This window comes from Triplophysa dalaica, chromosome 14, assembly GCF_015846415.1.
Source record: "Triplophysa dalaica isolate WHDGS20190420 chromosome 14, ASM1584641v1, whole genome shotgun sequence".
NCBI lineage: Eukaryota > Metazoa > Chordata > Actinopteri > Cypriniformes > Nemacheilidae > Triplophysa > Triplophysa dalaica.
In genome coordinates, this window is record NC_079555.1 from 17,568,984 (window position 1) to 17,591,901 (window position 22,918).

The 22,918-nt window shown below is 36.8% G+C and overlaps 1 protein-coding gene across 4 annotated transcripts in view; it reads left to right on the forward strand.

Moving 5' to 3' along the window:
* Window positions 1-11,433: 11,433 nt before the first annotated feature.
* Window positions 11,434-22,918, forward strand: part of LOC130435361 (rho GTPase-activating protein 42) — a 105,942-nt gene continuing 94,457 nt past the window's right edge. For all 4 annotated transcript variants that reach the window (XM_056765937.1, XM_056765938.1, XM_056765939.1 and 1 more), the window contains exon 1: window positions 11,434-11,713. In XM_056765937.1, coding sequence (XP_056621915.1) covers window positions 11,560-11,713 — 154 coding nt within the window. In that variant the 5' untranslated portion in view covers window positions 11,434-11,559. The remainder of the gene's footprint in view (window positions 11,714-22,918) is intronic.

Sequence of the window (22,918 nt, forward strand, 5' to 3'; positions counted from 1 at the left end):
GGCAGAGCTGAGGCGGTGCTTGTGAATCCAAAATCCCCCAACTTCCACGGGCATGGCTCTTAGCAGGATGCGCAGCTGAAGATAAAAATATGTAAAGGCAGCCACATCGGCTTAAAGGCGTTCACAAAAAGATAAATAAAAAATTGTCAATTCCACCGCTCGTGTGAATCCAGCATTACACTGAGTTTTGAGTAAGCAACATTCTCTTATTCATGGAAAAAAGGACATAAAAACTTGTGGTTACAGGGGAACTTGTCCGCTAGTAAATGCCACACTGTAATTGATAAGAAATGAATCTCAATCAGGGTCATTAATCAAAAGGAGTATCGACTGGTGACAGGCAGAGAGCTCCGCAGGCTCCTGCTACACACATGCCGAGTTTCGGAAATTGTGAAATTACCTTAAACATCAAAGCCTTAAAAATATGATGCTGTCATAGCCATCAACGTCAGCCGCCGAGAAGTTACATCCCGGCTGCGAGATCAGTCTGAGAGTGTTACGTGCATGAGTTATTTGTTTGTTAATCATCAGGACCTTTGACGCACAGTGACTCAGTGAATAATTGAATGCAAATAGGACCCATGTAAAGTGACATTGTTGGCATGGATGAATATACAGTTTTCAGCACAGTGTTGACCTTTAATAACAGTTCAGTGCTTGAAAATTGTAAGACCTTATGCAGTGAAAGTCTGCCTTTGAAGGGTTTATTCACCTAGAAATGAAAAGCCGTATGACTTCCTGTACGTGTTCAAACTTGTCGTTATTTCCAGGTGGCCATATGCATGAAGTATTGGACAATGGTGAGAGTAAGGTAAACAAGAGGTAGAACATTATAAGTTACCTGGGGACCTCTAGTCATTTGTATCATTGCCAAATGTATTCTGTGATCTGAAGATGGCAAAACCTGGGTATAAAATAGCCTATTACTTATTGACATTGATGTTTTTGAATGGAAAAAAAATGTGAACGCCATAAGCAGACCTCATATAATAGTATAAAACAATAAACAATTGTTTTTCAGCATCTACACAAATGATATTATATGTTGAGAATATTTATATGCAAAATTCACAACCCTGGATTAACCCTGTTATTTGCTTGTAAAAATGGGAGTTGACTGAATCAGGCAAACGAGACATGGACACATATCTACGTCACTATACATAAACGTGTTGCTGAGACTGCCGGGAAAACTTATCTCTCCTCCCCCAAACACTGTCGCACGTTTGTGATGCGTGTGTATCATGTATAGAGTCTGTGTTCTACGGTGTGAAACTAAGTCCATCTTATTTCAGCTACCTGAGCATGAACGTCTGAGGAAATACTGTAGATCTATAAACATTCATATATACATATAACGCAAGCATAAATTTTGTATTTCTCGAGATTACATATAAACTTGTTCCATTCATGCGCACATGTAAAACACTTGTAAAACTGGACATACAAACATGATCCTTGCTATACACCTTTAAATCCCTCAGCGTCATTTATAAAACATGCGGGCACATATACTTAACAGGAACCACATTTTTTGTTTGTAAATTTGTAAACGTGATTCTTATTTGATAAAAAATGTAGGTATTAGGGCACAGATTTAGGTACAGTTTATTATTCCGTGAGCATAATTTGGTAATGAGGGAATAGTTTTAACATCTGTGGGTACGGCTTTGAAACGGAGGACGAATCTTGTTTTTTTCTCTGACAGTTGACCTTGCGGACTCTGTACTATGACGAGTGGGGTGATAAGTTGTTTTAGTTGGGACGAATTTAGAACCTGTGGTCATATTGTTTTCTGGTTGTACCCCTACGTAACGATTTTATGCTCAGAGTCCTCTTGCTGCTAACGGACGGAGAGAGAACCGCTGGAACGCGAGCATAATCAGACAGAAAGCAATCAGAAAATCTTGAGCTTCTAAGATCTCTGTACGGAACTGGATTTTGTTATTGCTAGCTGTAACTAGCCCTTGGCCACACCCTGCCTGGACGCAGATGTCCTTTTCAATTAAAATATCTACCATTTAAACTGAGAAGTTCACGCCCATACACATAACAATGACTTGCAGAATTATACAAACAAAAACAGTCTTGTTAAGTATATGTATGTGCATGTTTAATAAGTGATGCTGCATGATTGACTTCTATTTTACTTTATTTTTGACGTTTATCCGATTGAAATGGCTTCTGAAATTAGAAAATAAAGTAGGGCGGGGCTTTATTTTACCCTTCCCTTTTTTATTGGTTTTCTGTAATTGGGCCTGGAGGGGAGGGCTAAAAAAATGCCTGGCCAGTGGACAATCAGCATCCTACCTCTTTTTTGTAGCTTACGTCATGTGGTGAAGAGTTGTTGTTGAGAGGGGGTTTGATTAAAGATTATAAGTGCAAATTAATAAAAAATAATGATAAATCATTTATAATGATCACTGCAACACTGTGTAAAACACTGTTCCTGTTTGATGTCATGGGGACTTTAAAGGTGTATATGCACGGATCATGTTTATATGGATATGCGTATGTTTATAGATGTATATTCATGTTCTGAGTTTATTTGTATATGCGAGTGTCTACAGGTGTATGTGTGCTTGAAGTTTACATGCATACGCAAGTTTTAGTATGTACGTGTATTGCACATGTATTTGCTTGAACATCCGATAGCTTACCTATAAATGTGAGTAATTTATGTTTATGCACAAGTTTTATATATGTTTACATTAGTGAAGTTTGATTTAAACCCTATTCGGCACCTCATAGGAGAAAGCTTGAGAAAATACTGTAATAGTTTTTAAATAATGTATGTATGAAGCTTAAGACCAAGTGCCTTTCTCTCTCTATCTCTCTATCTCTCAACCCAAACTAATTTGAATGAAATGAACATGTGTCTGTGTGTTGAGTTATAAGCAGGATGCTTATACTGAGATTTACAGTAAAATGTAGTTCCTTATAATGTTCTTTATGTAGTTGTAATATTTTAGGAACCAAGTATTAAAAAAGTATGTTTGTTAAATGCAGAATAATTGACTCCAACTGTGCTTTAATTCTTCATCATTCAATATCTTATAGTCACTCGCTCCAACTATCACTAAATAATTTTGCCACAACTGCAGAACAGACGTTCCCTTTCACATTTTGCATGGAATAAAGGATGATGAAAAAATATGAGGAATAAACAAAAGAGGATTTTCTTTGCTTTTAGGAAGCCCACTAATTCCTGGTGAAAGATCTTTTTTTGCATTCCCATTAATCTCATGTCTTTGGCTTTTATATTTGCTTACGTATTTGTATCACAATGCAGTCACGCTTCTACATCTTTCCCCAATCTGCCTCCTTTACGCCTCTCATTGAGCGCAACAATTAAATCTTTGCTAAAGCGTCTTCACTGACTCATAATTTCTCTGCTCATTACATTGATAAATCAAACAGGACCCCTGGGACACCCCTTCCACGCGCCCACATGAGTGCCTTCACACAGGAGACATGATGAAGCCTAAGCCTCTGAACACACACCTCGGCCAGGATGCTAAATAATGCATTGACGTCTGAGGAAATCTAATCAGGAGCTGCTTGGCTTAAAATAACAGAGCCACACGGGGAAGTCAATCAATGCGGTTTCTGCATGGCGCATTGATATCTCACCCCACCGTATGCAAGTGCCAAACACAAACATTGAAGCACTGTCACTGAGAGGTCAGGATTTTATGATTATAATGAGACGGTGAGTATCTGCTGGTAGATGACATAAATATGCCATTCTGAGGGGACAAAAGCATTTATCTACATTGATTACCATTCAATAAAAAGTGCTATCAAAATTCTGATGCCATTTATTTTCATTTTGAGGACTATTAAATTAATAGTTTGCATAAACATGTTGTCCTCATCTACTGTTCCTACGGTTCAAAAACCTACGTTAATGACTTAATTGAAAATAAGTTTGTAAAAAAGTTCAAAGTAGGGAAGGAAGGAGGCGGGAACCAGCTAACATTCAAACATAATCAAAATAAACAAACAAAAACACGCATTTTTTTCCACATACGTGCATGTTTGTATCTCCTCTTTGCCCCGTCTCTTTCAAAGGCCAAATTTTTTTGCAAAGCTCATCTCTCTGAAAAGTAAGGTCTGCGATGATTGGCCAGTTAACCAGTGCGTCGTGATTGGTTGAATACTGAAAACGTGTGAAGGAAATGTAACGCCTCTTACCTCAGGTTCCAAAGGATTTGTGCTGAGAGGGACGCCCACCTTACTTGCGTATACATTTGGGCGGTCTTAGACAAATCATACCACGAACTGGCGTAGATTTGTGGGGGTGTGGTTACATGAGACGTTTTAGGCAGGTCTGGGTGAGGATTTGCTTCTAGATAGAATGAATTTATTGATTTTTTGCAGTTTAAGTGTTTAATACATGCAGGAGCAGTTTGTAACACACCAAAAACACAGAAAAACACGTATTCACGACATATGACCCCTTTAAATATATTAAGATTATATTTTCACAGTAAGTTCTTGTGGAATTATTTTATTTAGAAAACAGGAAATCACAAAAGGAAACATTCTAGTTGCGTTTTCACAGACTGATTCAAATATTAAAGTGCATACAAAAAACGTTAACCTCCTTGTCAAGTCTTCCACATATGATCACTTATTATCTCCCCAGTTACAGACCTATTTGACTGACTATGCAGAAACCGGAAAAGAGTTCTTATTGCCTCCGATTCATGTCTTTTGTATGTGCTTCTTACATTTGAGTTCCACACAACATACCTTTAAAAATGATACCAAAGATGAGCTTAATTGATTTCCATAATATACACAAGCCTGTCCACCAACAAGCTTTTCTGTAGCTCAGTGGCTGAAGCATGGCGCTAACAATGCAAGGTCATGGTTTTGATCCTAGGGGATTGCACATACTTAGAAACAAAAGTATAGGATAATGCAATGTAAGTCGCTTTGGGTAAAAGCGTCTGCCAAATGCATAAATGTAAAAAAAACCATTATACCAAAGGTTGTTTGTGGCAGCAGCCTATAAGGACCTTTAGTTATGTTTTAAAGTTAAGCACCCTTTATGTCTTAACCATTTTTGCCTCATTCAATTTTGACAGAAAAATTTAAATTCGTAGCTTCATCGGAATGAAATGACACTTGGTGACTTTTGCATTATGTGAAGACATAATGTTTTAACCTGTTTTAACCTGAAATGCCTTTTAATAAATAAATAGAAAATGATTTAATAAAATATAACAAAACAAAATGGTTTTCAATGGTAAATATAAAAACGAAACATACTGTATGTCCGGGCCCCGGTCTTCACTCTGCCGCTCGTCCTTTTATGTCTCCCATCTCCATCAAGAGAGATACGGAGGCAACGCGCAGCTGACACTCATTATCAATCGCGTCACTGGCCCTGCATCATTCCCTCACGGCTCTCGTCCCGCCTTGCTCGTCACGACGTTATTTCAATCTTTGGCATGGCCTTAGTTAGTCAATATTAAAGGGGTCATATGACACTGATGAATAAATATTTTCGTTTGTTTTAGATGTAATCCAATGTGTATACAAGATTAAATGTTCAACAACATGTGCCAACAACGCTTTAGAAAGAGTCTTAAGCGTGCTGAAGCTCTGACGCAGATCAAAATCTAATCTTGTATTTAAAGGGGCCGCAGAGCAAACAAGCTTGTTGATCTTGACCACAAGAAATTGATTGGTGCAAAGCACTTTATTGTAGTTACACGTTTGCTAACAAAATAATATTCTGCAGCAGTAACACTGTTGTGCATGCTCTGGCGCTAGTTAGCATGAAATTCCCGCTTATTTACAGAAAATGTATAACGTTAATGCCCCTCATCAGCAAGTCACCAGGAACACAAACAAACTCAGACATCTTTGTCCACGCATTTTTTTATTATTTATATCCCTGTACGCAAACAGGGACGCGTCGTATATGATTGGGTAACCCGCCACAGCAATAATCAACCTCTCCTCCATTTTACTTGGGAACAAATGTGGTCCGAACCACAGTTTACAGCGCTGCGTTATCTGGAATCCTCTCAAGCGGTAGACTTCTACGTTTCGATTGGTTGCCGCCGAACCGCATCATAGCTCATTACCATAAAGTTAACCTGATTTCAACTCTCCTTGACGCCCTCAACGGCCAAGATGCGCCGCACTGCTCCTCAGGCGCTGCTGGCCGCCAGCTCACATTGAAAATGAATGACTTCCAGCCACTTAGATGCTCTCGACGGCGGCAGTCTGAACGTACAGTTAGATTTATGACTTACATTGCATTCAAGGTATACATTTTACTAGTATGTGTGTTTCTGTAGATCGAATCAATTATAGCTTTGATTACGGCACGCATTCGCTGTGGCATCTTTTTGATAACCTTTTGCAATGTCCAGATTGCATTCATTTTCGCCAAGATCTCATATTGATGATGGGAGAGTCGAACCGCTGTGCAAAGTCTTCTCCAGCACATACCAAAGATTCTCATTGGGGTTAAGGTGTGGACTCTGTGGTGTCCAATCCATGTGTGAAAATGATCTATCACAATTGGAGCCCGATGAATCCTGGCATTGTCATCTTGGAATATGCCGTGCCATCAGGGAAGAAAAATGAATCAATGGAACAACCCGGTCATTCAGTATATTCAGGTTGTCATCTGACCTCATTCTTTGGGCACATATCATTGCCGAACCTAGACCTCCAATCCAATGGGAGGCTCTTACCTAGTTACTTAGTAGGTGGTGATTTTTGGGATGTGCAGTGTATATGCATACTGATTCATGAAAGTTGTTTATTTACTTCCTGTAAAATTACATTTGAAAACTGTAACAGAATAAAACACTACAAATGAAAACAGCTAGCTAGCTGATTACCTCGAAAATCAATAGATATTGTTTTTAATTCATACTTCTTCTGTTAACACCTTCTCTGACAAGCAGATGAGATGAGAACTGGGGCATATTCAAGCTCAAACCGATGCGCAACGTTTTGCTACGGTTTCTGGTTCGAATGACACGTTTCCTGGAAACGGTGTGCAACCGGGTTTGAGATATGTTTTCTTTTGTTTGGTGGGTGTGTCAAGAATGTCAGCCCAATCAGCAGCAACATGTATATAACCCAAGCAGTATTAAAGAGACACATGCACACAAAAGCTCATTTTTACAAGCAGTGTAAGTGCATGGGTCTGGAGAGTTGTTATTGTTGGGGGGGTTTGTATCTTACTGTAACAGTGCATAACAAATGTTTGGTATTACAGTGTGGTCCAATTGTTTGACTGAGTGTGTGTTTGTTGTAACAGACTGTAGTTGTTTGCTTGCTGGGTATCATCCTAATTAAAGCGAACGGCATTGAAAGACACTGCAGGCGGCCGGGCTACATTGCAATTAGCCCAACCTCATGCAGCTCGCTTTTGCATGATTCCCCTTTAAATGATTCCTTCCGAGAAAATTTCACTGAATTCTCTTTTGAGCAACACAATTATATTAACTCACAGCGCAATCTGTCAAGCATAACCCACTCGCAAGAGCTTCTGCGTCATAAAGATTGAGTCTCCATTAGCAAATTCATCCAATCAATAAAACTGACCGTTGTGTAAACAAAAAACTTGCACTCTAATTGCAGACATGCAGAATCTGCGTGTGGCTCCTAGTAGGGTTTATGTATGCGGTCAATAGTTGTTAAACTAGTGTGGTTTTGGATTCAATTTTGTTATTTGCAATGCTTCAAGGGATAATTATATTGACTGATAAAGTAATTGTCTTGTAGCCCAATATACCATTTTTTATTCAACTATTAAATATGTTTTATAGAAAACAGGAGCTTTTTGGTTTGGTTCAATGACTAAAACACTTTATTAAAGTCACCATGAAATTAAAATCCAATCAAGATCTTTTTGCAAATGGTCGATTTGTTGATACAGACGTTGGTTTGAATTTTCCAGGTTGCCTGCACTGCTTCACATTAGTTAACTGCATCCTATTTTTGCCATCTTTTCGAGTTTTGAGAAGAATGGAGAGTCTACCGTTGCATGCAAATGAGAAAAAGTGTTTGAAATCCTTCCTCCTGCTGTGCGTCAACTAAACGCTCATTTGGAATTCGCCATCATTATCGTCCCTGTGTGCCCTGCATTTTGTGGCCGATTCTACTGGCTCCAATTAGGCTGAAGTCTAATTACTTTCATTTAGTAAGGTATTAATTCAGAATTCACCCTCTCCCCACTCTCATTAGTTCCGGCATGATCTATCAGAGAGTCGGCTATAATTACAGTCGCCTGTTTAGCGCAGAAAGAGAACTTCAGAGAAAACAGTGCGCTGTCGGACACGGCCATACTCATCGACTGATATACAGACGTGCTCAAATTTGTTGGTACCCCTACACAAAAAAAAACTAAGAATATTCAATTTTCTCTGAAATATCTTGAAACTGACATTGTTTATTCCTTATTTAATAGAAATCGAACTTTGCTCTTGATTTTTTTATTCAATATAATATTTTAAATTAAACAGATGAAAAGGTCATGGAAAAAAATGATGGGACCCCTAACTGTCTCTAAAGGATATGCAACAAAATATTAAATCACTACAAGCAAATGTTTTATGTAGAACTGGTCCAGTGGTCTCAGGTTTGATGGGTACCTTCTCCAAACTGCAAGTCTCAGCTCTTTCCATAGATGTTCGATAGGCTTCGGATCAGGACTTCAAAATAGTCACATTTTTTGTTCTTATCCATTCTTGGGTGATTTTAGCTGCGTTTTGGGTTATTATCCTGTTGGGGGACCCATGACCTGCGACTGTGACAGAGCTTTCTGACACTGGGCAGTACGTTTAGCTCCAGAATGCCTTGAGTCTTGAGATTGCATTGTGCCCTGCACACATTCAAGGCACCCTGTGCCAGATGCTGTAAAGCAGCTTCAAAACATGACCGAGATTCCATGTTTCACGGTATGTATGTTGTTAACTTCTTTTAAAGGTTGATTTTTCTTTGTCTATTAACATATACATATATATACATACATACACACATACATACATGACAACATATTTACATACGTCACAATATATTTATATATTTTATATTTAAACAAAAAACATTTTATAATAAGTAATATACGTATAATATGATGATGTACTAGATGTGTAAAAATATATTGACCATAATATATTTAATCATGCCATATATACACACACATATATGGAAATATACTTCTAATATTTATCAACCATTTAAAATACACATGCATCATATTTTAAAGCATAGCTTAAAATGAACAGACAATCACTGCACAGTTTTTAAGTTATACAGTGTATAATATTCATGATATTTGCCCAATCGTTATCTTAACCACAGGTACTACTCTTCAACACCACGGTAACCCAACAAATTTACACAACCTTTCTCAGTTTCAAAATAATACAACATTAAACACCAATAGATTTCCCCCAAAATTCATATCCAGCAAAAAAGACATGAAAGAAAACCTACATTAAACAATTTTACTCACCTTTAGCAGTCAGAAGCAAAGCATGCTATAGGAACTAGAAATCTGATTTAACTCATTCTCTGAATGTATACATATACGTGTACACTATACAAACAAATATATACGGGAAGATCTATGTGCAATATTTACTCAATTAAAGATCAAATGTGATGAATATTAGATTGATTTTTTTGTCTTCGTTTCTAAATATATCGTTTCTGATCATTGTTCAGTGTGGTGCACACAATGATACCAAACACCGCAGTGACTACTTTTCTTCATTTAAATAGGCTGAATGACTGATTACAAGATTGGATACATGTGTGATACTAATTAAAGAAACTAATTAGTTAGAAATATCACTATAATCAAATGATGTATTATCTTTTCTAAGGGGTACCAACAAATGTGTCCAGGCCATTTTAGAATACCTTAGAATAAGCAATAGTTCTTCTCTTTCCACAGCTTCTTTGCTTCATTCTATGACATACCAGAGGCATGTGAGTATATATGATACAATAGCTTTTAATTTCATCACTCTTTAGGAGTAATGAAGCATTATTTCAATGACCTGTAAGGTTACCAACAAATTTTTGTGCACGCTTTTATACGGTGAGCTCTGTGACTTATAGTTCAATTCTGTTGGTTAGTTTTCTCGCTGGACATTCATTTGATTTTGGCCATTTTTACATGTTGGTTATGGATGGCTTGAGTGAACGGTACAACCCTTTAAGGAGTTGTTGGGGGTTCGGTTTATTGTAGCCACATATGTCTGGCCTGTTTCATCAGACCTTGAGAAATGCTGCAGGTCATCATCAGACGTCTGGCAGCTTTACAGATGTCACACGCAGATAAATCTATCCTGCTGTATGACTCTTCAGGCTGTACTAAGCAAAGTAACTGATACGCCGCTCTGATTCTTAGCCTCCCTTGCTTTTTCTGGATCAAGCATTTCTGTTTTGTTCTACTCTTTGCATTTTTTGTTATTTTCATCACGTAAACATCCACATGTTGATCCTTCAGGCCACTATAGCTACTGTGTATGGTTGATTTTATCACTTATGCGGCACATTTTAGCTCAATTGGAATGAGCTTTGTTGACTTACACACTTTATAACAATATAAAGAAGATCAAGAACTATAATGTATAACTTAAAAGAACATAAAATAAAACATTTAAATTAATATTAATAATAATAAATTACATTTAATTTAGTTTATTATTAATATACATAATAATTATTTTTCATTATGTTTTATTATTATTATAATTGGAAAATTGAATTGAACATTTTGATGTTATCTTGGGAGTTTTACTGGTAATGTGGTGGGTTATATTGGTGGGATGTTATCTGTTGAATGGAAACAAATACAATCCCATTAAATCTGACTGAAATAATCCCCAAAACATGTAACGTTATTATTCATAATAATAATAATAATTTCTGAAGGCAATAGGGGTTGTGTTCATACAAACCTAGGACATGACACAACCCCATTACTCCTGGGTAAATCAAATGAAATACTTATACTTATACATATATATATATATATAATCAATAAATGTTATTAGGTAGCCTACATTTTGATTACATTTACATTTATGCATTTGGCAGACGCTTTGATCCAAAGCGACTTACATTGCATTATCCTCTACATTTGTTTCTAAGTATGTGCAATCCTCTGGGACCGAACCCACGACCTTGCATTGTTAATGCTCTCTTGTCACTGAGCTACAGGAAACTCACGTGGCAAATATTTAGATGTGGCAAATATTTTTGAAACTTTAAATCATCAAAATCCCATAATTTCAATTGCAGTATATTTCTCTTCAGGTTGTAAGAGGTTTGACTCTGGATGGTTTTATATAATGTAACCAGCAGGAGTCTCACGAGCTCAGCTCGAACTGTGGGAGAAGTTTGAGCTCCTGAAAGTTTTGCGAGCCGATCGCGGAAGTGAAGAGAGGGAAGAAAAACTTTCACACACAAACTTTCATGATGCGGTTGATAGTGATGAAGATAAACTGTTTGAGAAAACACTGAACTGCACTGCTTTTGCTTTAAAGACTGTGAGATCTCATCATGGGACTGCCGACTGTAGAGTTCAGTGACTCTTTTCTGGACAGTCCGGACTTCAGAGAAAGACTAAAATGCCATGAAATCGAGCTGGACCGAACCAACAAGTTTATCAAAGACTTGATAAAAGACGGAAACCAGCTGATAAACGCGCTCAAGAGTGAGTACACCAATCTCCATTAGCGCTCTTCATACAGAATACATACAGTACACAACATTGCTGGGCATCATATACGCTTTTCAAACGTGCGCATTTTAATGGTGATGTCTAGGGCGCTCATTAGGGTTTGACAGAAGCAGCCTGATCATGTGTAATTAATGGAATGTTTTTATCTGTTTGTTTATAATGAGAAGTTATGTAGTGGTATTGTTTATTTATATGTTACCAAATTGTTGAAAACAATAGATACATTGATCAAACGTGAAAAATCAATAACACAGAAATTCTTATGAATTTAATGTTTCTAATAAGCATTTAATTGATTTAATTTTTAAAATGGGAATTGGAATAATGTGATATTGTGTTGAAAATTGTAATGTCTCTGTGGGTTTTTTAACGGTAATGTGTTGGGTTCTGTTGGTGGAATGTTATGTGGTGGATGGGAACAAATACAAAACCATTCAATCTGACCCAGAAAAAAATAATGCCCAGAAGACATCACATAAAGGATTTTGTATTCGTTTTAATGGTAATATAAGGGTTGATAAATCTATAAGATGGCACATATTATGTGTGTTACCATTAGTGTTGTTCTTTCTGTTATTTTGTTTGCGTGGGGGTGCACGTCTATTTCAGTTCATGTTTATGTGATTGTATCTGTTCTTGTTTATGTGATTGTATCTGTTCTTGGTTTATCGGTGGTTCTAAATGACAAATGGTTTACAGATCGAGGTCACGGATTCACAACGGCTACTGTGAGAACCATTGTAGTTTGTCACTGTCAAGCGTGCGGTTTGTTACCTGATTGGCTTGGATGGATGGTCATGTGATCACAGATAACAGTTCTTATGTGAATACTTTCAGTCGAAGGGGAACACAGCACAATGTGAAGCGCATACTTTGAATGTGTTGTAAAATAAGCTAATTGGGACAAATGATTTTACTATGAAAAAGAACACAACACTTTCTTACTTTCTTTTTTTCTCTCTTTCTTTCTGCAACAAGGTGACAGGTTCAAATCTCAGGGACTGCTTATGCTGATAATATGTGCACCTGAAATTCACTCTTAGTCGCTTTGCATTATAGGATCTGCAAATAATGTAAATGTGTTGTGTGTGGAATGCTGGGAATGCGCTTCTGGAGGATTGTGGGTAAAGACCACTGTAACCACCTATCAAAGTTACTGGAATATCTGAATCGTACATCAAGGCCGTGAAAACGCTACTGCTTCTATTGATAAAATAATAAACAACTGACCCTCAGGCAGAGAAACAAAAGATAACTTGTGTTTGGCGATTGCTACTTTGGGATTGAAAAAACAAAAGACAATAGAGCAACCGTTTTAATGAAGTTTAAAATGCTTCATTGTTTATTTTTTATACAATATTATCAAATTTAACAAAGTTTAACAAATATTATCCATTGATTGTAACATTTCAGCCATGGTCTTTTTTTATTCAATACAACAGCTTTCATTGTATGGTGTAAAAATGACCAATGGAATAATATCATTGACAAAAACACTGTCGACAATATTATTCAGTACTTGCTTATGGAAACATTACCATTTTTAGCAAAGAAAAAGTTAAGGTTTAACATGCAAACACATTCTACTCTCTTGACGGTAAATGAATAATAGAGTCTGACTCGAGTCACCGGGCAACAGTGCCATTTTCTCACTTCACTCAAAGTATCAGTGGGGTGTATGTTTTTGGAAAGGTCATGTACTGTAGCTGCGGTTGATTGTGACACACATTTACTGCAGCATGAATCTGCACTTTTCTTAATGTTTTAATGCAATCTGTATAATTTAGCTGCTTAACCATAATTACAGCCTTTTTATGCCTTTTACTGTTGCTTTTTAACGGAATCACTAAAATAAAATAAAAAATGTAAAATGGGCAGTGTTGTACCTTAAGGACACTTTAAAATTACTTGTTTGGTGTAACCTAATGTAGTCAAGTTGTTTTAGTCATAATTTATATTTTATACTTTTTGTTTTAAAAATGAAAACATGACTCTCACAACAGGGGTTAAGTGAGAAACATACAAAATCCATTAATTCACATCCCACTCACATGGACCAAATAAAACAACAAGAAAAAACACTGCAAACACTTAAATGCAAAAAAAAACATAAATAATAGTAAATAAAAATATTTCAAATTGATGTCAATGCTATAATGAAATTTAAACACACAATGCGTTTGGTGCCTTTTACAGGGTGGCAAATTGCTCTAGATGCCCAAAAGTGATTTAACATGTCCGGACATGATAAGATGACAGATGACAGATGATAGAATGATAAGTAATGTTCAATAGATTCAATCTAAAGATATAGATTACCCAAAAATAAAAATGTCATTTTGCTAACCCTCATGTCGGGTTAACGAAATGGAAAGAAGATATTTTATGAATGAAGATATTTTGAGAAATGTTTAAATGGTTTCTTGTCCATACAATGGAAGTTAATGGGGGCCAATTTTGTTTGGTTACCAACATTCTTCAGAATATCTTCTTTTGTGTTCTGCAGAAGAAGGAAACTCATACTGGTTTGGAATGATATGAGGGTGAGTAAATAAATTAGAACTTTTTTGGGGGGATAATCTGTCCCTTTTTAAGGTTTATTGGGTGCACCACACACAACACTGATCCCTTTGAGTGACATTAAAACAAAGCTAATCCATCTCTCCTTCAAAGCTTCATTTCCAGCCTCATTTGCTCACCTGGCAGTGGAGTTTAGAAATAAACCGCGGTCCTTCTGCAAACATGATTAGTCTCATCTCATTTCGGAGGAGAGAGTCTGTCAAGGTAATTATGGGGAGATCTATCTGAAGGGACTACTTACCGCCCTAATGGGTTAGAGGTGCCGTCTGATCAAAAGGCCTTTTGCCTTATGAAGATGATTAGTGGTCTACAGCTCTGAATAAGAATGATGACAGGGCTGGATTTCACTCTATGTTAAATATAATAATGTGTGTGTAAGTGGGATAGGAAGTTATGAGAGAAGCTTTAATATTCACAATCACTCTTCAGCTCAGAATGAAATGCCTTTGTGTTTATCTGGCTTCGCTTTATTACCGTATTATTTAAATAATCTGGGTTCAAAACAAGTTCAGCTTTGTCGATTACAATAGAAAAGCTTTTAAAATCATCCGTCAGTGTGTAAAAATTGTTTACAGTACTGTACTTACCAATGGGTGTCTTGAAAACAAACAGCCGATAATTGAAATGATGACTAACATGGTTGATCGTTTGGAAGACTTTTAGAATTGTTAAATGGACTTTTGTTATTTCTAGTCTGCTGGTTTTTATATCATAGCTCTGATTAACTCCACATCCACACGAAGCCAGAGCTTTCCCTAAACAATCAGTTTTTTCATATTCTAAAGAAATATTTGTGCAGTCGTGTGTACGGCCGCAAAGATATACAAAAAATGGAGAACAAGACTTGGAGCATGCGCCTAAACTTTGCGCGCTGGGGTAATGACATAATCGTTTCGAAAAATATACGGATCTGAACACTAAAACCCAAGGGTAGTGTTTTAAAATGTATCCACTCTGAGAACCGGTTTAAAAAAATAGCAGTTTCAGAACGTCGAATTCGTGTGGAGGAAATGGCGATAGAATAGAACATCTTTACATATACAGCTAAATGCGTCTCCGTGTGGATGGCCTCTCAGTTGCTAATGTGCAGGGTACTGCCATAAAAATGAAAGACGATAGATGGTATATGACGCCATGCCAGTCAATGTTAGAAACTGTTCAAAAGTGTTTTAACAAGAAGCTTTTTCGGAACGATATAGCAGACACCAAAATAAAATAAAAGAGAAACTTTGGCAGGGATAAGTGGCATCTGTCCTTCCTCACTTTTGAAAGAACCAGTCGCCGCTGCCTTTAAAGACGATTTCTCTCTCTCTCTCTCTGCATTAATAAGATGTTTGTTTGGATTTCACTATTCTTCTGGGACGTGTATGTGTTTATGCGGGTAAGAGTATCGCTTTGGGGGCTTTGCTACAGGAAATGCCCTGTAAACAATGTTGTGTAACCTTGTCCTCTCCTCCAGCTGATAACTTTTCCCTCTGACATTGACTGTTTCTATGTTTGTGCATCAGTTTGCATCGGTAAGATGCAGAGAAACTAATTAATCTGAAAGATTTAATTGTGGATGGTGGAGCTGTCACGATCATGACATTTTTGCTGAAGATTAATTAAAAAAAGAATCGCAATAAATGATCTGCATGTCATTTAACCTACGCATACACATACTGTAAAGCCTGTAAAGTCAATCACTGACATTTAATTATCCAGTTATTTATATGATTTCCTTTAAGGATTTCCTCTGTGCAGTGGCGACAAATATTGAACAGTAATACTACATAACTAATTATAACATTTTATAATAGTAATGTTGTATAAAATATATTTTTTTTACAAAATATTTATTTTGGATGCACTGTAGTTAATTTCATTCATCAACTTCATTCTAGTTTTTGCAACATATTCTTCCAAAGATTATATTATTATTATATTATATTATTGTATTGTATTGTATTAAATTGTATTATACTATACTATACTATACTATTTAAAAATCGCACACTGCTTCATCAAAAAGAGAGACAAGCACTATACAAACTATGAATGCGAAGCTCTATAAAGGCTTAAGTGTTTAAGTGTCTTTTCCTCTAAAGAAAAAAGAAAAAACAACAAGATCTTCTTCCTTATCTTACTTTTTTAAATATTTAATTATATACAGTAACACAGAATATACAAAACAGATGTTTCTGTAACTCTCCTGGTCAGTAAGTCTTAAAGTGAATCTTCAAACAAATCCTTTCATCTTTCATTTAAAATGGGGTCATTTAGAGGGGAATGTGTGCTTGAATTTAAAGTGTACAAAAATGATGTTTAGGCTGTTTACAACAGGCTCAGTTGCGAGTTATATAATATTCTATAATATTATATAATTTCTTTGTAAAACAATGACAGTGAACAAGGCTTTGACCATTCAAGATTCACTCTCAAGATCTACAGCCTGATATGGCCTTAAATTTGTATGGAGAGAAGTGCTCTTTATTGACTAACACATCATATGAACATCCGTTTTTACATGAAAGTTATTTATTTACACTCATGTGATTCAAACCTGTATTTGACTTTGTATCAGCGGTTTTATGTTCATTCAATGGTCCAATCAATGTTGTTTGGCAATATCTTTTCTTCAGAAGACAAACTGTCATACTATGATTTATTTTATTATGATTTTTATTTTTGGATGAACTATCCCCTGGTGCTATTATTGCCTATACTTGGCATATTGGAAACTATCTGGTTGTTATCCAAAAGCTCAGACAAACAACAAAAATGCTAATATACACCCATGGCGTGCTGTAAGACTATCAAAAATGTCCGATCCTGGCCTTTATCTCCATAATAAAATCCCAGACGGCCAGACAGTGATTTTTCTAAAATGATTAAAATATCAGAGATGTCAGAGATGCAATGAGCCTGAATGGAGACAGTCCACCGTAAGTTTATTAAAAGTTTACTGAGTGACATAAAGGCCTTGTTTCACAGACAAGGCTTAGCTTAAACCAGGACTATTCCTTAGTTGGATCAGGATATTTGAGTCACTTTAATAAAAATGCTTTAGAAACATTACCTATGTGCAGCTTTAGAAACATTACCTATGTGCATCTTTAGACAAAACGATGGCACTGACATATTTAACGATGTGTTAGGGCAAGTTATTTTCATTTGAGACAGCTCAAACATTAAGTCTGGGACTAGCCTTAGGCCTTGTCTGTGAAACCGGGCCAAAGAGTCTTAATAAACAGCTGTTTAAATAGTATCCTGGAAATGGGTGAAGTCTTGGACTCAGAAAATGTATTCCTTACATTACAACTTAACAAGCAGATAAGAGATTCTTAGATTCAGCTCCATGTTATTGTCTTATGTGAGTTACACGAAAAGTTATTAGCCTATGTAATGTTGATTTCTGGGTCTAGCAGACACAGTCACTTCCCTTTGCTTCACTGAAAAGAGCAATTTGTCCAGACGATTCGGTCTTTGCTGCTAATTGAAAGTGACACCGTTTAAAGAAATCTAAATGAGATGCCTTTGTGCTGTGCTCGATGGCTGTTTGCTTGTTGTTTATGCAATTTATTTCAGATATTGTTGTGCTTGTTTGTGCATTTAGTGCGTTTACATTCTTAAATAACAAAAGCGACACAATAAAAGCTGCTTGTGTCATTCTGTTTATTTTTCTGCCTGAATTAAGAAATATTACTGTCTGAGACGCAAGCATTGCTTTGCTTGTGCTGAAACAGCCTTTGTTTAAATTACTTAGTCATTCTGTCCAGAATTAATGTATTTCGGTGAATAAAGATCCAGTAAAATTGTTTGCGGGTCGCTTTTGTGACAGATAATATCTCAAACTGACTTAGACTGATAGTGGATATCTTGCAGCAGCCATCTGATGTTTAAGATGTAAGTTCATGTTTGTTTCAGCAGCGAAACGAAATCATTAAGTGTGATTTTTTTAGGTTTGTCAGTGGGATAGCAGATCACATCACGTTTCCAGAAAGGGCTTTGTTGTCCATCCTTCTGGCTCATTTCTTGTTTCTCATTTTGATAATATATATAATTTTTGTAATTTTGTCTGCCATCTTGGATGATGTTTGCTCCATTTTTACAAATGATGCAGCAAATGCAATACTTTCTTTGCATTAGGCCTAATAAAGATACCTCAGCAGGCGGCATACTTTAATCATGGTGTTTTTGTCAGGAGCTCACTATAGGTTTTAGAAAGCACATATATTATTATTCTAAAGTTACTTTTCTTTCTACTGCTTACACAGCATTTGTACTTTTTTGGTCTCGGGTATTGCTGCATTTCTAATATTGATGACTCTGTATGATTTATCCCTTGTGTTTGAAAATTTCCTCATTTCGAAGTCACCTTGGAGAGAGTCTGCTAAATGAATACATGTAAATATATTAAAACATTCAGTATACTTGCTACTCATCAACGTGAGGTTTATTGTCATTTTTCTCATTGCTGAGTTATATAGAGAAAACAAAGCTGGGTTTCTTTGGAAAAAGTGCAAACATTTAATGTATATTTAATAATCAATAGAATGTGTATAATTTTAATTTAGCTAATTTATATAGCATTTTCCCAATGCATGTTCATTGCTAAAAAGCTGGTTAGCATAGGCTACTGGCAGATTTTTTAAATCTGGAAACATGTAAAACGTCTGTCCTACATAACTGTAAATAACAATGAAGATTTATACATTATTACATAATTCAGTAATCGCTGAAATGTCTGGATCTGGCTGCCCTTTTCATAATAATACTGGTGCAAAGCCCCCTGGTCATGTGATGATAGAGCACTGTGTGCTTTACCTGCTGAAGGTTTTAGAGACTTTTCTGTCTTAACAGCTATTTAAAAGACTAAATCTTTTTTAAGGTGAGATGCCGCTGTTAGTAATTTGTGTCCATTTTTTCTTTCTTTGTGCTGAGGAAGACAATGTTTTACACTAAATAGTTTTTATTCTTTTCAAATCAACAAGCGTATTCTTAATTATTTATTGTTTGCTGTAATTGTATATCATGCAAAGCATTATGGGATGTTGAAATATTATGGATCTGATGTATTTCAAATACCCCATTTAATCTCAGCACATTTTTCTTTCATGTTCATGTATTTCCTGTTAAAACAGGAAGTGAGGGCAAGACATTTTAATGATCTTTTGGTGTCAACAAAGCTTCTAAATAGATTTACGTCACAGCCATAAGCCATGATTTACTGCTTGGTGGTAGTTGGCTAAAACAGGAAGAGACATTTTCAGTCTAGACAGCATTTTATTTTAAAAAAAATTGTATACACCCTTGAGTGCAAGATGACTGATAATATATATAATTTTTTTTCAGAAGAGCTGTAAAGTTTAATGGTGTATTGCTACTTTTTTCTGTTTTCGAAACAGATATTGATTGTATTTAAAAAAACAATTTTGATTGTATTTGGTGCACCATTGTAGTTTTCTGTTTCTATAGGGACAGATCTGTTCAATTATTTGTGAGCCGCACATTTGTATCAGATCTTTTTTTCATAGTTTCACGTTTTTCAGTGTTCAAGCATGCACCTTAAGAAATTATCTTTTTGGCTGAGGCGCATGTAGTCTGACCGGCTGATCGATACTCAGAGATACAGCCTTCGTGACTGTCAGGCCTGTTTTTCTCCTGCAGACACGTAAGCATCCCCACTGAGAGGCTGATGAGCGATTGTCATCGTTACCTGCAACAAGAGTCTTACTTCTCCCATCCCCTCTGAGTGGAATCAAAAGACAGGAACTCCTACGGTTAGATGAGAGAACAATCCCTGGCTTCTTGTTAAGCTGGAGGTAGAAAAAGGGTGTTTTTGATGCCCCTCTGTCACGGCAAATCAGTACGGTCATCCAGTCAGGAGCATCTGATTGGGTATCAGAGGAATACATGATCTCACTGAGATAATCCCTAATGTATAACCTGTCACTCTTTAAAAGAACATTATAATTTGGTGTTTTCCTCGATGACTTTTGTATGAACCTTTGTTCAGATGCTCATGAGAAACGGTGATGACCCCCTCATGAGATCGGAAATCAGCTATGGACAAATAAATGATGTAATGCAGGCCTTCTGGTGTACACATTTGTCCCTGAAGTGCTGTGGAAATAGACCATGACATTTTAAGCATTTAGAGGTTTTTTGGAAAAAGTTACATGCTAAAAAGTGGAATAGCCTAATAATTTTTTTTAACATTTGCTTTTTGGAAACTCATCTTTAAAACAAGTGCAAATTTCTTGTGTTTAATAAATTAAAGGTTCATTCTCATTTTGCATCTTTTGCGCTCATATATTCGTTATTTTTAATGTAGACGCACGACAAGCGCTCAAATAGGGGGCCGCAACGAGATGAAATTATTTCAACATTTTTGAATGTCACACTAGCAATGCAGATCATGTGACAAGAACCAAGTGCTGTTGGATAAGTTACTCTGAAAGTAATTAATTATAAAATGTAATTACTTATTAATATCAATATACTATATCAACCTTGATTAGTTAAGTGGTTCAGGGATAGACATGAAACAGCTCTTTTAATTCATTCAAATAAAAATAATAAAATATAAAACTACATAAAGTAGTTTAACTGACCAAAGTAAAATAAATGTGAGAATTATACATTAAAGTTAGACATTGAATGTTGATGTTAATTCCACTATTAAACACACATAAATTACATACAGTATTTAGTTTAATTACTTTAGAAGTAATCCCTTACTTTACTTTTCGAGGGAAAAGTAATTAAATTACAGTAACTAGTTACACCCAACACTAGAACAAAGCAAGCATGATAACAAAGTTTATGAACTGTTTTTTATTTTATTTAACTGAACAAAATGCCACGTTTTAATTAGTTTTTACCTCAAACAGTCTCTCATTCTCAATTTGGCATACCAAACCCTTTTAAAGACTTGTGTGCACGACTGTATTAGCACTATAAAACTGATGCAGTGCTAATAATAGCACGAAAATGCATCTCTACAAACATCACACGCCTGCACACATTAAAAAAAAACAGGCACACGCAGCCACCCACTATTTGCAACACGCTATTAAACACAAAACGCCATCAGTCTCCTCTTCTGTAAATGTCTCACTCCTTACAGTCAGCGAGCTGTGGAGGTATGGAAGCAGGCTGTATGGAGGTGTGACATCAGATGAAACCAGTAATAAAAGCAGGCTGGAGGCCTGTCATATGTACATACGTATGAGTTTTACAGCGTAGCCTGTAATTACTCTCGTTCCAATGATTACATGGCCGGATGTAACTAAGCATGCATGTCACAGCAGCTGGTGATTCAAATGTTATATGTGCGTTTATAGTGAACTTTATTGTTTGATGGAAAACTTTATCCAAAAACTGAATTCTGGCTATATGTGCTCACTCTTGTGTTGTTCCAAATCCAAAACTGTCGAATGTTATGGTTAATGGAAATATTTACCTAGTAGCACTTTTCTATTTTTCATGTTGAAAATTTAAGCTCAAAAATGAGTAAAGAACACTTCTTGAGAGTAGTTAGTATGACTCGTGCCCAATATTTTACGAATTTTGCTGTGTTTGAGACATGTTTGATCATGAGATAAACTATAACCAATGATGTTTCATGTCAGTGATGTCTAACCTGTCATGGTTCCACTACCATGTCATGTTTTATTCTTGTCTCAAGTGGAGCCATGGCATTGCCTGATGGTTTTGTGTGAGGAGAGATATTTTTGACCCTTGCGGTATTCCATACTCTCCTCAAGTCGCGTCATTGCCCAACCCTCCTGTTTCATAGTTAGTGTTAATTACCTCCCCTATAAAGACTCCTCATGTTTCTTTATCTCGTTGCTCGTGCATTGAATGTGTTTTTCCTGTTGAAGTCTTGCCTGGTTCCTGTTGTTCATTGTTCCTTGTATGCTGTTTATCAACCCTGTGTCTAGTAAGTCTTAGTTAGTGTTTGTTCCCAGTGTTTGTTTTGTAGTTTAGTAAGTTAGTGTCCTTGTTAAAGTTTATAGTTTATTCCTGTCTTGTTTTACCCCACCGTGGGTCTTTGTTTTGCCTGTTTTGTCTTGTTATTTGTAATAAATATCTGTTACCATCTATACCGTCTGTGTCTGCCTGCACTTGGGTTCTCACGCCATGTCTCAGAGAGAGATCCATGACAGAATGCACGAGCCTAAATCGAACCCAGTAGGCAGCATGGACGGTACGACGTCATCCTTGCGGTCTCGCCAAGCCCACTTGCTGCTTGGATTCCGCCAGGGGAGTTACGGTGACCGGGAGTTCGCCAGGGCATTCTCGGCGGTGGCAGAGGCGACCGACTTTGGTGAGGCGTAGTTGAAGACGATCTTCAACTGCTGCCTCACCCGGCGCCTCACACCGTCGGAGAAGAGGCTGCTGGCTCCCTTAGGGTTTGCGGACATGGTCAGGTACGTGACCAACCGGAGCGATCCCGCGGGTGAGGTTCCACATGGGACTTTCACCCCACGGTCGAGCGCTGCGGAGGGTCTCGTCCTGGCCGCCGCTGCCCTGGGGGACTCAGTACCCCCTGGCTCGAGCTCCATGGCCGCCGGTTCTTCTGGTGGAGTCCGAGATAAGTGGGTGGCTAGA